The following is a 22,616-nucleotide window of genomic DNA, read 5'->3' on the forward strand; positions in this document are numbered from 1 at the left end:
GTACACGCACCATCTTGGGTAGGGCTGGTCCCGTGGTCTATTTCTCTGAACAAAGTCATTGCATTTGTCATGTGCACATGTCATTCAATGACATGTGGCCTCCTCTACACGATTCTCTTTCCTTCTGGTTCTGGTAACCTCATCCTGCTCATGCCCTTTTAGACCTAAGGGTGGTCATAACTCTGCTGCCATGGTCTGCAGTTTCTAGCATTTGCCTGTGGTTCCACACATTCGCCGACAGTCCTTTTATAAATACACCTTCCTCTGCCCAGTTTTGAGTGTGCCATTTGTTTTCTGCTGGGACCCTGAATGAGACAACATATATGTATACACCACATGCTTTTTCAAAGCCCTTTTTTGGGGGGAGCTTTCTTTAAATCTTTATTCCTTGTGAAAATGGGGAGAGTTCAAGATGACAGCCGTTAGAAAACTAGATGGAATGACCACAAAGTTATTTTGAAAATGTAATGTGTGTGTGACTATTTTTTTCCATTTTATCATGAATTTCAGAGTCTGGTGCCATTTCAGGTGTGCTAGGTTATTCATAGCTTTGTTTTTATCTTCCTAGTAGCTCAAGGAAGATGGCGAAAGTCCGATGAGTGTTTTGTACTCCTCTCTCTAACATCTGTATGAGACTGGGCCACCAGCTAGAGTTACCAGAGTCACAGACAGAGGAAAGAGTCACTTTCCTCCCAGAAAGCACAACTGGTCTCACAGGTTCCTGAGCAAACACTGGATTGGCCTGTGAGCAAGACTGTCCCTTATGGAGCCTAAAAAGGAGCAAGTGGTCAGGTGGCCACGTGTTGAAGGGTATCCTCGGCCTGAACAGGAAATGTACTCAGAGGAAAGTTACAGTAACTTCACCAGCTCTGTGGTCAGGAGGGAGGTGCTCTACGCCAAGGAAACCAGCGTCACCTTCACAGTGTGTTCACAAACACCGCAGGGCAAGATGGTTGAAAATAGAAAGCTTTCATTTTCTCTGGTTCCTGCCTGACATGTTAAATTCTGTTCAGTCAGAATTTTAAAAAAGGAAACGACGTGATTAGGATCTTACGATCTGATTTTTAAGCTGCTAAAGAAACTGATTGTGATGTGCAGAGATGGAACCCAATGAAGTTCTTAAGAGGTTCCAAAAGAGAGTCACATTGCTAATTAAAGACCTATCATATCTCCTTTTACTGCTTCCTTAACGTCTCAATGCAGATGTCAGTCTTGAGTGCTGTCTACTCTACTCTCTGGTTCACTAGCCTCTAGGTGCCATTCTGTTTCTCTATGGTGCTATGATAGAGAAAAGGAAAGATGGCATATCATAAATTAAATATGATAAGTATATGCGATTCACAAAGGTCCTGAGGTTAAGAGTTTGCCCAATGAGGTTTAGACTGAAAAGTGACTTCATGTACTGACTAATGTTCACATTCAAAGTGTTTTGTACACACTTGGGCAAGCTGAAATAAAAGAGCTGGGTTGGCATAACTGTTGGTTGTGGATCTGAAATAATTTATAAGAGGCATTTCATGTGACGGTATTGTCTGTAGACCTTATCTGGGATCCATCTATAACCTTTAGGAAGTCTCTGAAATCATAAGCAAAATGTTTTGTGCACATGCATTACAGGCAAAGAAAGTTTGGAAGCATACTTTTTCTAAATATGACCATGAAATCAAGTGAATCTGCTGAATGCACAAGGTTGGTTTTCTGAATAGAACATTCATGATTTCAAACATTATCCAAGAAACATTAAATAAATAACCTCAGCTCTTCCGTTATTTGTGAGACCTTGCTTAAAAAGTCATTTACTTGTTTTGTTTTCAGTTGTCTCCTCTATAAAATAAGGTTTTGGCTTAGATCACCTCCAATGTTCCTTCCAGCTGAGCACTTTTTGCAGGACGGAACTCCAGCAAAATGGTGGAGAAAATAAAATTTTAACTTAGTTTTGTCCTGCTTCCACTCCATTTACTCCCCTACTCAATGGTATTTTCCTAACTCTCACTTCTAGTATCATCCAATTATCCATCCAACTTTGAGAAGATCTAAAATCAATCACTGAAATTGTGTTGAAATTTTGATGCAACCTAAAAGAGGGAAAAGAACAACAGACTAGAAGTCGTGAAGCATGAGCGAAGTTGTAAGCATGAGCCATTTGTCCTATAAACTTGGGCAACTTGTTTGACCTCTTTAATCTCAGTTTCCCCATCTGTGAAATGGGCATAAAGATGACTGTCCTATTTATTTACCTCACAGGTTAATATGGAGTTCATATGAGATAAAATAGGAAAAAGCACTTTGTAGCCATATGAATGTAGGCGACAATTATTAATTTAAGTCAATGTGTTTCCCACACTGCCTTTTAGGCTTCATCTTCTTTTGAAATCCAAGCATTAACTGAGTTGTGAGGAGGGTCCTTTCAGGGGCAGGTTTCCTTCTCTGGTGCTTGGAACCACACCCAAGAGATGGTTATCCACTCCACCGGTGCAGAGAGTTGATGGTTATTAATACAGTAATTGACCCATTTACAACAAGCAAAAAAGGAAAGTTTTTTTTTTTTTTTTTGGTAACCAATTCTCATGGAAGCACAAGTAACTTCCAATTTTCTAAAAGTCAACTGTCACAAGATTCACAGATTATCTGTGGGAAATCTTTTAGCTCTCACTGCCTTTCTTATAAGGAGCAGATAAGTACCTTTTCACCTCCAATCTTACTCTTCATGTTGCCTGTTGTTAAGGAGGAGTTGTGAGGGAAAAGAGGTTTGAGGTTACAGCTTCCTGTCTCCACACCTTTAGCTGATTTAGCTGCTAGGAAAGGCTTTGAAAGCAAAGCACTAAATTCATCATCAAAACAACTTGTCAATTCAGTTAGAGAAATGTCAGTCAAGCGAATCTTTTGATACCAGAAGCAAACACAACTGATGGATTGACAATGTTTGCCTTCTAATGCAGTAGGTTTGACCTAGGTGGACCCTGTCTAACTACTCACAAGAAGGAAAACCAAATATCCACAAGGAAAGGCTAGGTCTGCTAAGACCAAATTAACCTGAAAAGGGTGCTTTTTACTCCTAACATGAAAGGCAAGCTAAATATTTCTCTAGTGTCTTCTGAATCTGGATATATTCTTAAATTTTATAATGTGTTCTTAAATTATTTGAAGTCCTGTGGATTCCCTGAAACTCAGAGAACCAAAAATAAATTTCAAAGCCAAATGTCATTTGATGTTTCCGTTATTGGTAGCTGTGACTTATCCATGTTAATACTCCACTCCAATAGAGTAAGGGGTGTGCATTTTCACAATGCTCCATTTTAAGAAAAAAAATAAGAATTATTGTGTCTACTGTTAAGTTATACTGACCACATATATTCAGTATCATTTAGAGAAATTGGTTATCTTTTTCTACCACCAAAAGTGAATTTCCTTCATTTAGTGTCTCTTCAAAGCAGATATAGATTTTGAAGTCCTATGAGATGCTTTCTCACCTAGGCTTCTCTGTATGATTGACATGAACCAAGGTGGGACCAAGGGCTATCAGGATATAAATGTTGAAAACAAGAAGTTCTATCAGCCAATTCTTAACTTGGGTTGAACCCTAAACTAGGAGACCTTTGCCACACACTAGCACATATTTGGGAAACCACTTCAAGCATAGCACCTAACTTTAAAATTATGTGTTGACATGGAAGACAGAGAAAAGTAAACATTGACAAATACATTGGACATCTCTTTTTCATCAAATAGCCATATAATCAATATTTTTAAAGCTCTTTCCCAACAAATTTTAGTACAAGGAGTCACACAAAAAAGGACTTTTCCTTCCCCTTTGCAGTTGTTGGATGTGCCATCAACCAGGAGAATATTGAATATGTAACAGCCAGTGAAGACCCTGAGATCTTGGATTGCTTTTCGGTGAGAGATTGCTCAATTTGTAGTGCTGAGTTAGAATGGATTCAGAGAAATCCCCTTAACCTTGCTGAGGCTTGAATTTGGAGGCCCCATGGATGAAGAGAAGGAAAGTCTATCTTCTAGTTATCTCACTTTATTATGCTTTGTGAATGAAAAACAGTTTCAGGAGAGAAAGACCACCACTTCTACCTTGTGAGAACAGAAGACAGAGAACTAAGCTCCAGGCAGTCAACTGTGTTCCCAGGAACTTTTGAGGTAACCAGTATTCTCTAAAATCTTTAGGCTGGAAGAATGTCTTTTTCATAGCCCAGATGTCTAAACTTCACCTCAGTTTCTCATAATGAGTGAAGAAGAGATGTAGATAAAAGAAAAACAGTATTATTACTGGTTGGCCTGTATGGCCTGAGGATAATTATTTTAAACTCCTCCTTCTCCCTCCCTCACCACATCTAAGCCAATGCTGAGTTATGCCAGTTTTAACCTGTAAATATTTCTTGAGCTCATCTACTTCTCTGTAATCATAGTTCAGGCCCTGATCACCTCTTGTCTAGGCTACTACGATTGTATCCTAACTGGTCTCCCTGTTGTCATCTTATGCCCTTTAAATTTACCTTCATATTTTTACTAAAGTGGTATATATAAAGTGAAATCACCTTTCTGCTTAAGACACTTCAATAGGTCCTCACCACCAGCAGGAGAGCTCAAGCTGTGAACCATGCTTGTTTTGCGAATCTTGTCTTTTACAAGTCATGGTCCAGCAAAACAGAGGCAGCTGTAAATCTCTACATCTGTCCTTATCTCCTCTGCAAAGACTCTTCTTTTTCTCTCTTGGTCTCGTATTCCCTGTAGTCCACTACCTCATGCCCTATTCTCCACCACACACTCTCCTACTTTACTTCACCCCGACACAAAGGCTCATCTTGCAAGGCTTTTACTTAATAAACTTGTTGAATACATGTATGCATACTTCCACACTCAGGTCAGCAGTCACCTTCAGAAATCCTTAGCTGATTCTCCAGTTGCCCACAGAAATGCTGTGCAGATCACTGTGCCACTATTTTAAAAGTAGCTGTTTGTGTATCTTTCTTTCCCACCAGACTGTAAGCTGCCCAAGGATAGAAACTGAGCCCTGTTCATCTTTGGGAGATAGGTTTTTCTCTTCTGTGTGCATCTTGGGAGGATGTCACATTCTGAGTAATCGAGACATATTAAGCAAACTACTGGCGTATAGATGCTGAGCTTCTTTTCCTTCGTCCCTCTCCTCCTCCTCTCTCCACCTCACTGTGGGTGCTGGGAGAAGGAAGCCAAAGTGGGTCACCATCCAGGGCTTCTCTCCAGCTTTTCTTGGTTTTTCTGCTTATGCTCCCTTTTATTACCCTAGCAAAGAAGTCCTATTCTAGCCAATCCTTTTTTTTTTTTTCCTTCTGTCATCTCTCAAAGGCAGAGCAGGAAGAATTTGACTTCCCCTTAACACAGAATCCAAATAATTAGGAACAGAAACAATCCCTGGAGGGCTCAGTAAACAGAAATATCAATACCTAACCTGGACTCTCTGAAAAGCAGGGGGAGATGCTGGCATTTCTTGCTGGGTTTGGTTCTTTTAATCAGAACTGGCCCAGTGATTCTTTCTAAGTAAACAAAGAATAAAGCCAAGCAAAATGAAACACAACAAAAAACAAGTTGAATTTCCCTATCATGACAGGTTGAACTTTTTGGTTCCTTACATGTGTTTTTCAGTGCTTCTAGGGGGTGTTTGAATGAATAATAAATGAAGCTAATGTTGTTGAGACACAAATTTTGAATAAGGAAATAACGAGATGGTAATCAGACCTAGCTGCTGATAACAATGACACAGTCAGATTACCACCTTTCATTTATTGATTATTTAATGAGATCCTATCATTCACACAGTAGTATACAAAGAAACATAACAGATTGTCCTTGCTCAAAGAATACCAGAAACTGGAAGCCTAGGGGAAATAAATACACACAAATCAAAAACTCAAAGCATATGAAACAAGAGGTGTTCCACACGCAGAACCTGACCGAATGGCAAATGAGTGATACAGATAGTAATCATTTTGAGACCTGAGAAGGGAGAGACACTCTAGGCCATGAACTTAGCGAAGTATGGAAGAGGAACGTGCACACAGTATGTTGCTTAGTCCGGCTAATTGGGAGGATTGGGTTTGAGGAGATGAGCCTGGAAAAATCTGTGGAGGCCTAGGATTTGAGGATAAGAACTGAATTTTCAATTGTTAAGTCACTGGTTCTCAAACTTGACTGCAAATTAGAATCTCCTGAGAAACTAAAAATGCTGATGGCTGGGTCCTATACACAGAGATTCTGATTAAATTGTCCTGGGAATCAAGGGTTTTTAAAATTGCACCTGATTCTAATATGCTGTCAGCTTGAGAAATCTGTCACATGATGGTGATTTTCAACCCTCACAAAATACTAGAATCAAAGGGGGAAATTTTTATGAAAGTACTAAAGATGATCCACAGAATGGGAAAAATATTTGCAAATCACATATTTGAGAAGGAACTTGCATCGAAAATATGTAAAGAACTCGGGTAAGTCAACAATAAAAAGGCAGCCCCATTAAGTGGGCAAATGATCTGAGTAAACATTTCTCTAAAAATGGTAGACAAATGGGGCACCTGGGTAGCTCATTTGGTAAAGTGTCTGCCTTCAGCTCAGGTCATGATCTCAGAGTCCTGGGATCAAGTCCCGCACCAGGCTCCCTGCTCAGCAGAGAGCTGCTTCTCTCTCTCCCTCTGCTGCTCCCCTTGCTTGTGTGCTCACTCATTCTCTCTCTCTGTCAAATAAATAAATAAAATCTTTAAAAATAAATGACAAATTCTTTAAAAAGCATGAAAAAAATGCTCCACATTGTCAGTCATTTGAGAAATGCGTATCAAACAACAGTAAGATACTGTTTTATATACACCAGAATGGCTATGGTAAAAAAGATGAATAATAACAAGTGTTTGGAAGGAGGTGGAGAAATCAGAATCCTCAGACATTGCTGGTAGAAATGGAAAATAGTGCAGTTGCTTTGGAAAACAGTTTATCAGCTCCTTAAAAAGTTAAACAGAATATAACAGAACAATTCCACTCCTGGTATACACCCGAGAGAACTGAAAGCATATGTCCACACAAAACTGTATACATCAATGTTCATAGCAGCATTATTCAGAATAGCAAAAAAGTGAAAGCAAATGATGGATGGAAAAACAAAACATGATTTTATATATATATATATACATACATATATATATAACAGGATATTATTTGGCCATGAAAAGGAATGAAGTTCTGATACATTTTACAACAGAATGAACCTTGAAAACATCATGCTAAGTGAAAGGAGCCAAACAAAAAAGGCCATATATTGTATGAGCCCATTTATATGAAAGTCCCAGAATAAGCAAATCCATAGAGACAGAAAATATTCAGTGGTTCCCACGGGCCTAGAGGAAAGGGGGAAGGAGGAGTGGTTGCTAATGGGCATGCAATTTTGGTTTGGGAGCAATAAAATACAATATTCTGGAATCAGATAGTGCCCATCCATTTGCAACTTGTGAATATAATGAAAAAACCACTGCCAGAAGGAAGGAAGGTAGGGGAGATGAGCAAAATGGGTGAAAGGGAGTGGGAGATATGGCTTCCACTTGGGGAATGAGTAAGACATGGGAAGAACGGTACGGCATAAGGAATACAGTCAATGGTATTGTAATACCATTGTGTGGTGACAGATGGGAGCTACACATTGGTGAGCATAGCATAACTATAGAGTTGTTGAATCCTATGTGGCACACCTGAAACTAATGTAACATTGTGTGTCAAGTATACTCAAAGAAAACAAAATAAAACCCAACCACTGAATTATATACTTTAAAAGGGTGAACTTAAAAAAAAAAAAGAGTGGCTTAATGGTACATGAATTATAGCTCAGTAAGTTGTGTAAAAAAAAAATGAGAAGAAACAATACAAATCCCTTCTCCTGTCCAGCATAGACTAATTAAATCAGAATTTCTGGAAATGGGACCTGGACATAGGTTTTTTTTTTTTTTTTTTTTTACTTTCTTGATGTACAGCCAGAGTTGAGGACAATGCAGGTGACAAAAAGCTACTAGTAACTTAGTTCTACACATCTTCCTTCTTCCCAAAGCAAAAACAAAACACCTGAGCACTTGAATGCAAATCCTGTTTAAATTGTGGGTTTTATTTTAACAGATTTTTATTTTACTTGGCTCTTCAGTATGGGTGTGTGGGGTGTTGCTTTAAAAAACTTTAAAAAAAATGCAAATAGGTAGACAATTATTAGCATAACCCAAAATAACAGCATTTTTTTGGGTCTGTATTAAATTTTGAATGAGAGACACAAAGCCATTCATCGTTTTTGAGAAATTCATTGTTTTAGAGTAACGGAAAATTTAGAGAAATTTGCAAAGTTGATTCTTAGTGGTTAAGTGGTCTATTTCTCAGGTGGTTGCAGTTTACTTGGGTGTTTAGTCGTAGCTTTGCTCACCATCTATTCAGCGATTTTAGACAAATCATCTAATATTTCTGGGCCTCATACAGTCATTATAGTCATATGCCAGGCAATGGGGATATGGTGGGAAACAAGATGGAATAGATGTGTTCTCTTCCTTGTGTAGGTTATAATACCTAGTTCTTTGCTTTAAAAGTGAAGAGATTGAACTAGATGGTCTCCAGATTCTTTGATCATTTACTGGAATAGTGTAGAAGTAGAAAAATGGAGTAAAGGGGGAACTCTTGTACACCTCTTCCATCTCCTGTGATTTAAGGGAATGGCTATGGGAAGTTCTTGAGAAGGCTCCTCTCAGAATTTGCTATGGAAGGTAAGTTAAACTCTTTGGGTTATGTCTTCTCTTAATTTTTATCCTACTCTTGGAATGGCCAATAAACACAGTCTGAATGTTTCAAAACATTTTAATTCCTTCACAAAAGCCTGTATCAGAACTTAAAAGCAAATCTATTTGTGTATCCATGTCAGGTGTTAAAAAGCCATTTCCAAGGATCCCACTCAATCAGGAAGACACACAATTAAGCATGATTAACATCTTTGGAATCTTAGTGCAGATTCAAAATTTCCAAATGCATAGCTGTGGTGCTCAGTGCCAACAGAAGGCCACATTCTGCCCTCCAAGTGAAAACATGCTCCATTGGTCCATTCAAAAGAGGGTGAAAATAATATCAAAAGGCAAACTTCTAAACTCTCAGCATAATTATCTTCCAAAGAGCTCCTGCATCTTCTTCTGCCAAGAGAAAACCTTTGCTGGAGATCTGTTTATTTTGTTAAGATGTCTTGATTTCAGAAAAAAAAAGTCCTCATGCCCTTTTTCTAAGCAAATGATTTTTCCTTCTTTAGAAAACAAGATTTTGGTGAAGCAGTTGCCCAGGCTTGTGGTGTACGACAATGAGGTCAACCTGAGCTGCAAGTATACCCACAACCTCTTCTCAAAGGAGTTCCGGGCATCCCTTTATAAGGGAGTAGATAGTGCTGTGGAAGTCTGTGTTGTGAACGGAAATTACTCCCATCAGCCTCAGTTCTACTCAAGTACAGGATTCGACTGTGATGGGAAAATGGGCAACGAAACAGTGACATTTTACCTCCGGAAGTTGTTTGTTAACCAAACGGATATTTACTTCTGCAAAATTGAGGTCATGTATCCACCTCCTTACATAGACAATGAGAAGAGCAATGGGACCATTATCCATGTGAAAGGTAACACACAACTCTAGCAGTGCGCCACTCTAAAGCAATGGTTTTCAGTGGCAGTCTTGAAAACCAAGTCATGATCTGTGGTGGGGTTGGATAAATCCCAGAGAGGAAGTCTACAAATTCTGCACTAGTGGTATTTTGCATATTTTGGTCCTTTTCCCGTTCTTCTATAATGTTCAGAAGGAAGGAAATGTACTCAAGTGCCTTTCCCATGTTGTTTAACCCACTCTGTTCTATTTTTCAGAGAAACATCATTGTCCAGCACAGCCGTCTCCTGAATCGTCTAAGCCATTTTGGGCACTGGTGGTGGTTGGTGGAGTCCTAGTTTTCTATAGCTTGCTAGTAACAGTGGCTCTTTGTGCCTGCTGGGTAAGAGAAGCAACACTGCTTTTGTGTAACATTTCCACTGCACGTGTAATCTGAACATGTTCAAGAATTTTACCTATGTGGTTCATTTTCTGTTTAACGCGTGATTGTTATTATTATTGCTGTTATTTCCCTGCTAGGTTTGGGTAGGTTCTCTTCTAGCCTGTTCAACTTTATCTGAGATGAAAAATCTAATGTGAATCCTATTTTCCAAAAGGCAGTAATTAAGTGGCCAGGCAGAATAAGAAGCTAAGTGGGTAAATCAGGGGGTGGGGATTGGAGTCTTAGGGCTAGTTACTTTTCTTCTCCCCATTTTGCAATATCATGATGATATATAAAATAGTTTTAATATACACATATGTATAAAAATCTAAGCAACTTGGGAATCTAGGCACTGAAACCAATGAACAATTTTGGTTCAGGGTCAAAAATTGTGAGAAATTTGGCTACTGAAATTATGCATTCAAACCTAGCAAAGAAACTAGGTCTGTTTATCTGAGTCATATTTTTATCTCCTCTGAAGCAGTTGAATTTCGTGAGGCCAAGTATGGTTGCTGTCATTATGAAACCATAATGGGAGTTAGACTTTTCTGAGCTCTCAGCACTGAATTAGAGTTTACCAATTTGTGTAAATGTTCATGCAATGAACTTGGTGTATTTTTCTTTACCTTCTTCAAAGTTGAAGTTTTGAACACATCCTGATGACCATATCCACTGTTATGATGGGACTCCCTTACCAACGATCTTTTCTTTACTCAGAAACCTCCTTTTCTCATGTACACTCTGTGGGACAGAATAGCTCCTGCATTGATTCCATGCTGTCTTTGAGTTCCTTCCTATAAGTTAGATGCCTCTATGAGTCATTTCGTCAATAAGAAATGTAGCTGCTCAAGGATAAAGGATGATTTCTTTTGATATTCACCATCCATCCGGTATTAAGCATATTTAATGTTTAATGAGTGCTTATCAAATTGATGAATTGGTAACCCTCAAAAAAGCCAAACTAAGGGATTAAATGAACATATCTTTAAGACATATTCTACACATTTAACTAATCCATATATGGGTCAGTGATTTCTGGAACCCCTTCTGAGCAAGAAGGGCCAGGTGAAACCATCCTATTTACTAAAGACTTGGTGCTGGGGGAGTGGGTAGAAGTGAGGAGGGCAACCTTGGGTTCACAGTCATGTAAATGATAGATCCAGCCTGAGATCCTTTCATTTTATTTTTTTAAAGATTTACTTATTTGAGAGAGAAAGAGCATGAATGTACGAGTGGGGGGGAGGGGCAGAGGAAGAGAATCCTTAAGCACACTCCCTGCTGAGCACCAGACATGGGGCTCAATCTCATGACCCAAGAGATCATGACCTGAACTGAAACCAAGAGTCTGATGCTTAACCGACTGAGGAACCCAGGTGTCCTGCCTGAGATCCTTTTAAACTCTGTTGGCCTATTTCCAAAGTTTGCCTCTCGATCATTCCCCACATGCTTCTAACATTTCAGAAGACTCTAGGGGCAGAGGGACATTTGTTAGGCTGCCTGTTGCTTAGACTGTCCCTTCTGCAGGGTAGAAACAAAGTGTCTGTTTGTTCTTGGAAATCCCTTATACTAGATAGCAACTTGGTATTTACCTGTCTTGCCTCCTCTAAGTTGTCAAACCTGGGAGCCTTTTACTTAGAGAAATATTGCTTAAGTTCTTCCTCTGATGTCAGTTGAGTCCCTCATCTTTCTGGATCTTGGGGTCTTCATACAAGGTACCATCCCACATTGAACCTCTGTGGTGTTGGCCAATGATTTTAGAATTTAGAATCTTAGTCCTTATTTTTATCCCTTGGGAATTTCAACTTCTTAATTTAAAATATAGGTGCAGTGGCTTTATGGGTCCAGGACAGGTGTTCCTTTGTAACATGCTGACCTAAGTCCATGAAATTTACCAGCTTCCCAGGTAGTAGTTTTGAGAATTATTTTAACTTTCAGTGGCCAGAAGGGTACTGCTCATCATTTAAAACTTATTATAAATACACGTTAGTATATCAGCTAGTATAATTAGGCACTAATTTGCTCAGTGACTGGAATCACCCAGAGGAACAAAAGCCACTTCTCATTTTCAGTGAATTTAAACAGTTCACTTTCAACTTGGAAACATCATAGACGCTATGGATTTTCCTTGGTAGCACCACTTGCTTTGTCTTGATAAAACTTAACTTTGATCTTATTCTGTTTCATAAGTTCCCTGTGAATTAGGAAGAGCCAGTGGTTGGCATGATCTTATCTTCTGTGGCCTCTTAGAGGCAATTAGGTTGTCTAATAAGAACCCTTTATTTGCATCTCCACCTAGGTCTTTGTACTTTCTGACCAAAAGGGTGTGAAATAAATACATATCTATATTCATAAGATAACATCGCATTTTCCCCCTTGGCTCATCTTTTCTTGCTGCTATTACTGTTTAAGCAACCAGCACCTTGTTGAGCAAGGCAGATGGGCCATTAGGGATCCCTAGAGGTTAGCCATTTCCTGGGTCCTATTCTGGGAGCCTATTTTTGGCCGGTCTGCACTATGCCTTGGTGTGAGCTGCTGTTCTCCGGAACTTCCTGAGGGCTTGGGATGTGCTACCGTAGGCAGTTGTAGGCTGAGTGGGTTTCTGGGAGCAGCTGCACATTCTATCCCAGCTCTTGACCTCTTGCTGACATTTGGGTAAATAAAGTGCTCCCCTCTGCCAGGCTGCTGCCGAACAGCACCTGTTACTATCACTCAATCCTCCACTCACTCAGCTGAGCTGCTAAACCTATTCTCTTTCTTAGTCTAAAGGAGCCTTCTCAAAAACACGGTCTTCTCCACTATCAGTCACAATGTGGGGAATGTGGAGTGTGTGGAAGGTGGTATCTGCCTTTAAATCCACTGTGGTCTTGAAGACTGTGTCTTTAAGTGAATTGTGTCTTGCTGCTGCTTCCAGGAAAGAGGCCGGTAAGGGTGGGGGTGGAACAAGGGCAAGGGAGGAGTGGTCCTGAAATCACACATCTTTATCAGACATAGCAGAATGGTGAAGGGGCAGAACAGAGGACCCAGTCACACAGACACATAAGGCGAGTACTCTCCACATATACATGCAGGTGCACATGGACCCTGTGGGTTCTGGATCATGTTCCCAGCCATGCATGTGTCATTTCCACTGTTGTGTTTACAGTTTAGTGGACTAAATCCACTATCTGAAACTAGCATGAGGGGAAGCATGGGAGCTGGTTGAGCAGATCTTTCAGAGTCTTTGTGCAATCTAGAGAACCTCAGACTCAAGACATCTTCATTATTGGGGCCTTTCTACCAGCTATAGTTGTATTTGGGTGTCTGGAGGCAAAGACAGCTATTTGGGAGTCTGGCAAGTGAAGTCCTCAGAGTTAGAGTAAATACTAAAGTGCTTTAAAGTGCTTTCCAGGGTACCAGCAGCAGCCTTCCACATTTTTTGGAGGCAGAGTCCTCCTTGCCCTTACTCCTGCCCTGCCATAACCCTGTGCCCAAGAGAACTCTAGTCTTTATTTATAGAAAGGCTGTAGAGCCAAGATGTTTGAAGAACAACTTCCCTCACCCACTTTGTTTCCGTGACTACCTCTCTTGAATGAATCTCCCAATTATGTCTGTTTAATGCTATCCTCTTCTTAGTTTCTGCTGGATAACCCATTCATCATTCAAATCCCAAATGACCAAAGCTGAATTTGTAATCTTCTCTTACAAATCTACTTCTCCTACTGTCCCACCTTATATCTTGGATGGAACAGCCTCTTTCCAGTCTCCCAGGCTCAAAACATTGGTCATCTCGGGATGAGCAAGAAGGGTCAAGAAAGCCAACAATATTCATTCTAAATTTGGTCCCACATTTTGTATCCATTGCTTCCTTTTCATTCCGTTCTTTTTCATGGTCAGACCCCATAGATCGGGATTTCTCAGTCTTGGCACTCTTGACACTTTGGGCTGGGTAATTCTTTGTCGTCGGGGGGCTGCCCTGTCACCAGAGGGTTTAGGAGCACCTCTGGCCTCTGCCCACTAGAGGCTATAGCATTCTTCCCAGTTGTGACGACCCAAAATGCCTTCAGACATTGTCAAATGTCCCCTGGGACAAGGGGTAAGGGAGCTGGCGGTGTCAAGGGTGAGGCTTAGGAAGTCTTGGGCAACAGTATATATGTCAGTGTCACTTACTGAGATAGAAACACTGGGAGAAGACCAGACTTTAGGGGAGGATCTGAGTTACCTTTTGGACACGTTGGGTTTGAAGTGCCTTCGACGTCTCATCCGGAGATATAAATTTGGGTGAATACGTGGTAATTGAAGCTGCTAGTGGGGACGAGTTTGCCTAGAGAGAGAGGATGGAGTAGAGGAGAAGGCCTGCTAGGAGCTCGAACACTGAATGGCTACTTAGAGAAGGATGAACTTGCAAAGGAGGCAGGGAAGGAGTAGCCAAACAGGTAGGATGAAAACCAGCATGGTACCATCTTATGGAAGGCAAAGTGGAAAAGTGTCTCAAAAAGGCAACAGTAATCATTAATAGAGAATGCTGCTGAGAATTCAAAAGATGAGGACTGAAAAAATGTTAGTTGGATTTAGCAATGTGGAGGCCAGTGTTTTCCAGCCTTTCTTTAACACTTGCTCATGCTCATTTGACAAGGCTCAGGGAGGAGTGCATGGAAATAAAGCCAGGGCAGAAGCCACTTGCTCACTTGTTCAAGGGTTCATGTCATTCACGTGCCATGTATCTACTTACGCATCAGGCCTAGGTGCCCAGAAATAGACATATTTTTTTCATAATAGGGAATTCTGAATTCAGAAACTTGGGTAGCTATTTTTAGAATTTTTATGGGTCTTTTATCAAACATGTAAATTTTACCATCACATTGGTTCAGAAAAGATGCTCTTCACCTCCAGTCAAAACTATGTTAAGATTCATGGTGCGTATAACTCTTGCTCTGGGTTTAGTATCGCCCCTACTTCCCTCACCCCTGATAGAAATTCATCCAGAAGGAGCTGAGTCTGAGGAACAGAGATTGAGTGACACTATTGTCTTTACGGAAATGTACATACACATAAGAGAATAGGAATGTAACTAGTTATCTTGAACTATACCTCTCCACTAATTTGGACTCCAGGGCTATGAATTTATGATTATTTCAGACTCTAGAGGGCTGAAGGTCCTTTCGGATTAATGATGGAAAAACAGCTTGTTAAGCAAATGGCAGCTGTAAGAAGATTGCAGTGGGGATGCTTAACCTTTTCAAAGAAGGAAGGGCCTTCAAGAGTATTTACATATCAACAGTGGATATATTAATTAGATACACTTTTGGAATTCAGATCAAATGACTGCATTTAGGGTAACATGGGTACATTGAAATACCTTCTTTGGTACACTAAAATACCTTCTTTGATTCATCTTTTGCATGTTAATTTAGAAAAGTCCGAAGTAGTTAGGTTTGATTAGGCACTATCTTAGTCCAAGGTGCTCAATGAATTCAGGTGTATTCAGCTTCCTTTGACAGTCTGTTCTGAGTAGTTGCCCCCTCTCCCCCCAACAAGTCTTAGAACTCCTCCCACTCCATCTCCCTCTGTTCCCCAGCCCCCTTCACAGCGACACTTCTCTTTTCTGCAGATGAAGAATAAGAGGAGCAGGATCCTTCAGAGTGACTACATGAATATGACCCCCCGGAGGCCGGGGCCCACCCGAAGGCACTACCAACCCTATGCCCCAACACGCGACTTCGCGGCGTACCGCTCCTGACACGGACGCCTATCCAGATGCGAGCCGGCTGGCAGCTCTTCACCTGCTCAACACAACTGCTCTGGATAGGAAAAACCCGCCTCGTCTTCAGCCGGCCACGGGCTCCTTTTACGGGCTCTTATTAGGCTCTTATTGCCAATTTTTCTTGAACGACTAGACCAAATAACTTTATTTTGAGACTCTGAAATGAAGTTAAAGAATATTACTGTGGCAGGCTCTATCTTGTAGTGCCATGACCCAAATTCCAACTTACAGTGTATTTATTGACTTAAGAGGTTACAGTAGAAAACAAAACAAAACAAAACAAAAAACCCCATGGATTCTGTTAGCCTTGAAATCTGCTTTCCATTTCACTCCTATCTCACTCACCTGAACATTGTGGTCAAGTGCAGTGTGACACGGAAGGACTTTTTAGATGGAGAAGAAAGGTTTGAAACTCATTCCTTTTGGTTAAATGGGGGTTTAGAGTGGGGATATGTTAGAGTGGGGAAGAGGGGATGGAGACTCATACATTTTAAAAATCATTAAAACACTGTCTCTCATTCATGAAATGAGCCACTTAGTTCCTATTTAATACTGTTTTAGTTTAGAAAGATATAGACATTTTTTTTTTTTGATGTACTCTGGTCACATTTAGTCATTTTGACCAATGGAATTTCTTCGAAGCAATTTGAAGCCGACAGTCTTGCTCTCCTTACTCCCCATGATGGGAATTCAGTGCAGTATTCACAATATGATTTGAAAAGAATAAAATAGTCCTCCCATACCAAGGAAGAATGTGTCAGGAAATGAAGCCCCTTGATGTCAAAATCATTTGAAGAGTTACTTCTTTAGCAAATCATTCTAGTCAAATCATATAGGGGGTTTTTCTGTTCGCTGTATTTCAGGTTTGCCTGGTTGGTTTCTTTGTTGTCTGCATGGAAATCTGAAGTGGGACACTGAAAGCGGATCCAGAGCAGTGCTGATACTGTGAAAAGGGGGTTGGTATTCATTAGGGCGCGGGGGATGAGTCCCAAGAAACTTCTTCTGGAGGAGGAGAATAGAAGGGAATCACATGACTCTTTCCAATGTACTGAGGGGGTGGCCAACAACTGGTGGAAGATTGCCAGAAGACAGCAGGGAGAAGGAGACACGGCGAGAGTTCCTTTACAGTGACTTTATATGCCTTAGGGCTCAGAGCTCCAGAACTCTGTGGGTTCAACTGGAGGTCCATTGACACGGAGAGGTATTTTGGAGTGTGTCTTTTAAGACAGCATCAAAGTTCTCAAGATACCCTGCAAAGACCTGACCCTGTAAGACCTGATCTTGTCATGACCATGGATATTTTTCTGCCTCTAGTTGGGGTCAACTGGCTATGCCTGGGGACCTTGAAGAACAGCTTTACTGCTGCCTTTACGATTTGTTCAGTGCTTCAGTTTACTCAGATGTTAGAGGAGTCTAGGTTTTAGAAGCAGATAAAATAGATTTGGTTCAAGTCTCATTTCTAGTTGGCCTTAGGAGAATCACTGACTTTCTAAGACTCTACTTTTCAACTATAAAATGGAGGTCACGATCATGATTGTTTGTCCCTATACTATAATCTCCATCAGGGCATGGCCCAAGTTTGTCTTTTTTTTTTTTTTCCCTGCTTGTCCCTGGCACTAGTACCATATTTGAAAAATAATGTTAGCTACTATTATTATTGCTGTATAAGTAATGTATAAAGATTAAACTGAGGATTCCTGAGTGGCTCAGTGGGTTAAGCATCTGCCTTCAACTCAGGTCATGATCTCAGGGCCCTGGGATCAAGTCCTGCATCAGGCTCTCTGTTCAGCAGAGAGTCTGCTTCTTCCTCTGCCTCTGTGCTCTCTCTGTCTCTCTCTCTCTCACCCTCTCTCAAGTAAATACATAAAAATTAAAAAAAAAAAAAGATAAACTGGGCAATGTTCCAAGAAGGGAAAAAATATTGTAACACAAATTTAAACCCACTACCCAGGGATAAGGTGCTATAAAATTTGAGAGCCTCTTAACTTCCACCATTTTCCTGTTTTGGTGTACTTTAGCTTGTAATGAAATGTACAGTGTTCTGCCTCCCACTTTTATGTATAGAAAGAGGTCTTTAATTTTTTTGTGATGTGGGGAGGGGAATCCTATGATTCCAGACAGAAAATATTGTGCTTCAGTTGACTTTGAAATGGGCTTCTATTCCACAAATATAATTAATCCAAAGAAAGTCAAACTCACTAGTATTTGGGTGACAAAGAACTTTTGAGTTTATATTGGCACATGGGCTGCATTGCTGGCCTCTTGGCACACAGAGTTGTTTAATCCAAGTTACTGGATTGGATTTGAAAATGATAGAGCTAGAGAATTTTATAAAGAGCAACAACAAAAAATAAATTTAAAAAATGGAAAGATTTGATCTTTGGTTAAAAAAATGGTTTTATTTTCTGATGGGAAAAATAGGTTTACTAAAGATGAATCACACTTTAGATTTCTCTTACTCACTCTGAACAGAGCCAAAGTAGAAATGTTAATAGGGAAGTCCGTTTTCACTATTAGTATGAGCCAAGAAATGGTTTAAAAATAGTGGTTGGAGCAATGGTTTTACAGTTTCAGATATGATAATTATGAAGAGAACAATGTCATTTGCTGCTATTATTGTAAGAGTTGCATAATTAACAGTATTTCTATAATTTTTGATTGTGAGCTCACTTATTTTGGGTTGAGCATGCCAAGTTAAAGAGACCAAGTGTACATTATATTCTGTGTATTCAGTGGTAAAATTACTAACTACCATGTGCTTGTTTTTACTTTGTGCTTTAGTATTTGTCTTTCAGAGTAGGTATGATTGACTTTTGGCCATGAATCTGGAGAAAACTTGCTATTTAAAAATGGTGTGGGATAAATATTTTTTTTATAAATCTCCAGTTTAGGTTTTTAAAAAAGAATCCAGACTTTCATATATTAGTTTTATTTCAAGCAAGGTACAACCCTGGTTTGTTTACTTGGCTTTAGTCACAATTTCTCATCAAACCAATGGTTTATGTCTCTGGGATGTGTGCATTCTGTGTGATGTGTATACTCTGTGAGAGAAATCAAACTTCAGCTTTGACCCCCTCAGTCCTTTGGGTTCACTAACTGAACCACTGGTTCTCATGGCTAATTTAATGGGAATGTTGATGGTTAAATGGATGTCAGATCCCTCATTCCAGGTTTTTGCATTGCTGGATAGGAACTACAGCCTACCCGGGGACTGATCCCAAAGTGTTAGATTCAACGTGCTGGAGGTTGGAGATGGTGGCAGTGATGGACCCAGAACCAGGGTCATCACTGCCGTAGACCTGTTATTAACCCAAGTCAAGGACGGTGGCAAGGACTTTCTCAAGTTCTGGACTGCGTGACGTCTTGAGATATGAGGCTTAGGAAATGTCCGTTGTAGGTATATGCATACTCTCTGACATATTCCTTCTCAGACGTCAGGCATGTTCTCACCTCAAGGCTTCTGCACATACTGTTTCCTCGGTCTGGAATGTTCTTTCCCAGATATCTACCTGGCTTGCTCCCTCATTTCCTTTAGGCCCTTGCTCAAATGTCACCGTCTACCTTAGTTAACCACCTCCCTCCCCTGTCCCACCAAACCCTATTTGCTTTCTTGGCTTGCCTTTTTTCCATAGCATTTCACCCTCTCTTACACTAGATTTTTTTACTTATTTATTTGCTTATTGTTTGTTTCCCCAAACTAGAATGTAAGCTCCATGAGAGATGGAACTTTGTCTGCTTTGTTGATTGCCATATCCCTAGTGCCTACAATAGTACCTGGCATAAAATAAATATTTATTGATTGAATGAATGAATTTCATATACCTTATGGATTAATGGTCAGTTTAAATGTACTAATCACAATCTGAGAAGGAAAGAGACAGTTCTGTTTTCTACTTTCCTATTAATAAATACCAAAATCCATTTTATCAGTGAAATAGGTAATACATATACACAGCCAAAATTGGTAAAAGAAAACCTGAGGGATGGAAGTTCATACACATTTTAGAAATTTTTGTGCAGTGAGGAAAACCAATAGTGTTAGAAAGAAACATCTTGAAAAGTCATGCTAAGTAAGCCACAGTCAAGAGTAAGTTGATTTTCCACTGAAGTCCCCAAATCTACTCTTAATGGAGTATTGACTATGTTTTAAACATTCCTTTAGACTAAGACTTCTAAAAATATTGCCTTTGTAGTTTAAATCCCCATCTTACTATTGAGCTGCTGCTCATTTCTCTCTCTCTCTCTCTTTTTTTTTTTTTTTGGTCCCAACAAATTCTATAAATGTCTCGCCTGCCTGTGAATCAAAAAGAGCTCAAAGATGAGAATGCTGGGGACAGACAATTTCAGCTTCTTTATCTGTCATGTTCATAACTGAACACTCTAATGGCTTGCAATAATTTAAAAATAAAAGAACAACAATGAACAAAATTGTGGCCCTTGGAGTAAGTTGAAAATTCAAATCAGACATATTAATCACCACACACAGACAGACACACATACACAGAGCTATTATCTTGTGGGTAGGGGAAGGCCCTTGAACAAGAGACACAGAGCTGGTCTGATAATTTACATAGCAGCTCCTATTTACTTCATTGCAAATTGTGCTTTGAAGGTGGCCTGAAGTCAAATAGGTGTCCCATGAGTTCTTCTCCAAAGAGACGCTTCTTTGTTGAAATAGAGCTCATGAAGTTAAATTAAGGTAAACTTGACAAAGATGAGTTTAAATGCATTGTTCTACTCCAGGAAAGACTGAACTTAGCTAGTCACTCATGAATTCAGCTGGACAAAACAATCAATCAGAAAGGGACAAGATTGGTCAAAACTAGCCATTAAGTGAATCTGCTCAATAAGCACTCCTTTGTTGGGCTAATAAAAATAGTGTGACTTAGTTCTGTAAAAGGTTCTAGTACCTCGAAACCCAAGTTCAAAGAGAAATAAGATACAAACTTCATAACTTCACCTAGCAGACCTCCCACCATGTTCTAACTACATAACTATGTGAATAGTGTAATTGCTCACAGCCCTGAATTAACTTTTTTCCTCCAGTATGAGAAAATATAGGGATTTCTTTTAAAGCAGTACCATTTCTCTTATCTCATCTTGCCTGTAACAAAGATAAAGGATGAGTGAGAAAATCAAAGAAACTTCTGGATCCATCATAATGGATGCTTAACCATCACACTAAGCAGCAGCAAAAGGGATGGTCTGGGAGACCAGACCCTTGTTTGGTAACTTATCGGTGTCTCTTAAACTGAGGCACTGTCTAACTCTTGACTTTTCTTCAGTTTTCCTGGTCCTCAAAAGAAGCTTGGTTCTTCAGGAACAAATCTGAGTGGGTGGATCTCTCAACTTTCTCTGATTTGGCATCCCAAAGAATACATGCTTTCCCTTTGAAGATTCACAGGCTCTCAGCACTTAGAAACCCAGACCACTGTCCAGAGCACACTTTCTCTGCGGTCCTTTTGTTCTTTTCAGGGTATGTGGACACATGGGCTCCATACTTGAAAAATGCCTGGGATGAAATACGGGTGATCCAACAATACTTTGTCTTTTCTAAGCTGACCCCGTTATTGAGGCCACTCTGAAGGCCAGACTGCATGCTTTCCAAGCCCTGTTTCCTAGCCTATTTGCCGGCTGAAAGTGTGAAAGGTTGCAGTGTGCCAGGAATTCGAGGGGACAAAAAGTCACAGAAGGGTGAATTTATCCCAGAGTAGGGGTGGACTGGATTCTCCTTACACTGCGCCTGACAATTCTATGTCAATGACAGACTCAAACGCTCCTCTGGCTCCAGAGAACAAGTTGTGAGAGCTGGCTGGAAATGTCAGTTGAGACAAAAGAGCAGCAAACAGCTTTGTTTTCCTATAGTTGTGGTTTTACTTGGTGATGATGACACATGAAGATGAAAATGTGCAGCATGAACTCCAGTTGTTATCTGAGTGAGCATCTCTGCCAACACTGAAGGATATGTGTGGGTGTCACCTGCAAGCAAAGAGAAGAGAGAAAGAAAAAGAGGCCCTGTTTCGGAAAGAAGAGCCTGTTAATCAAAGATCAACAAGTAGTGCTGTTTATTTCATGAGCTTTATATTCGATTTCCTTCCCCTTGTTAGTCTCCAAGTCTCAATGTAGTCTCTGGACAAAATATGTAAGTGTCTGGTGTTGGAGGAAGGGGTGGAAAAGGTGGGCTTGAATGGGCATCATGGCCATTACTATAGTGAAATCATTTCTTTCATGTCTCCTGGGCGCATACTTAACATTTGATATGTTAGCTTCCAAATGGTATGTTAGCTTCTAACTCTTGAGAACCTGCGGCCTGTTATACAAGGGTAGACACACTTGAGCTTGCTGTTGGGGACCCTTTTCCACTCCCAACCCTTGTTTCACTTGTTTTATGCTTCTTCCTCCTCCCTTCCTCTTCATTTACTCAAGAACTACTTTGTGAGCCCCTGCTCAGCTCCAAGGAGTGCGCTAGGTCCTGGGGATGTGGCAGCAAGCAACACGGGCATTATTATCTCCTCCCCTGCCAAGTATAAAATGTAAATGTCATCTAGCCCTTCTTCTTCCTCTTCTTTAAATGTCTGCTCCTCCTCTGGATAACCACTTAGTCTTAATTATGGGCTCACGCCTTCATGTGTGTATCTGATAGCCTTTGGTTGGTTAGTTTGCCTGAAATTTACTTCTTTGAGATGTTCTTATTTAACATTGCTAATACATTTAATGTCTTAGATCAGGGATTGACAAACTTTTTCTGGAGAGGGCCAGAGAGTAACTAGTTTAGGCTTTGCAAATGCACAGTTTTGTGTAGCTACTCGACTCCTGTCA

General features: G+C 40.2%; 1 protein-coding gene across 2 annotated transcripts in view; it reads left to right on the forward strand.

Moving 5' to 3' along the window:
• The window catches only part of CD28 (CD28 molecule), a 30,643-nt gene extending 11,038 nt beyond the window's left edge, over positions 1–19,605 (forward strand). Inside the window, exons 2-5 of one of the 2 annotated variants that reach the window (XR_004623578.1) lie at positions 9,296–9,652; positions 9,894–10,018; positions 15,645–16,201; positions 16,661–19,605. Coding sequence is in view for 1 of the 2 variants with exons in the window: in XM_002919949.4 (XP_002919995.2) it covers positions 9,296–9,652; positions 9,894–10,018; positions 15,645–15,773 (611 nt within the window). In the remaining variant the exon portion in view is untranslated. Of the gene's footprint in view, positions 1–9,295; positions 9,653–9,893; positions 10,019–15,644 lie in introns of both variants that reach the window. The other variant, XM_002919949.4, reaches the window with a different exon arrangement.
• The last annotated feature ends 3,011 nt before the right edge of the window (positions 19,606–22,616 follow it).

This window comes from Ailuropoda melanoleuca, chromosome 2 (assembly GCF_002007445.2).
Source record: "Ailuropoda melanoleuca isolate Jingjing chromosome 2, ASM200744v2, whole genome shotgun sequence".
Taxonomy (NCBI): Eukaryota; Metazoa; Chordata; class Mammalia; order Carnivora; family Ursidae; genus Ailuropoda; species Ailuropoda melanoleuca.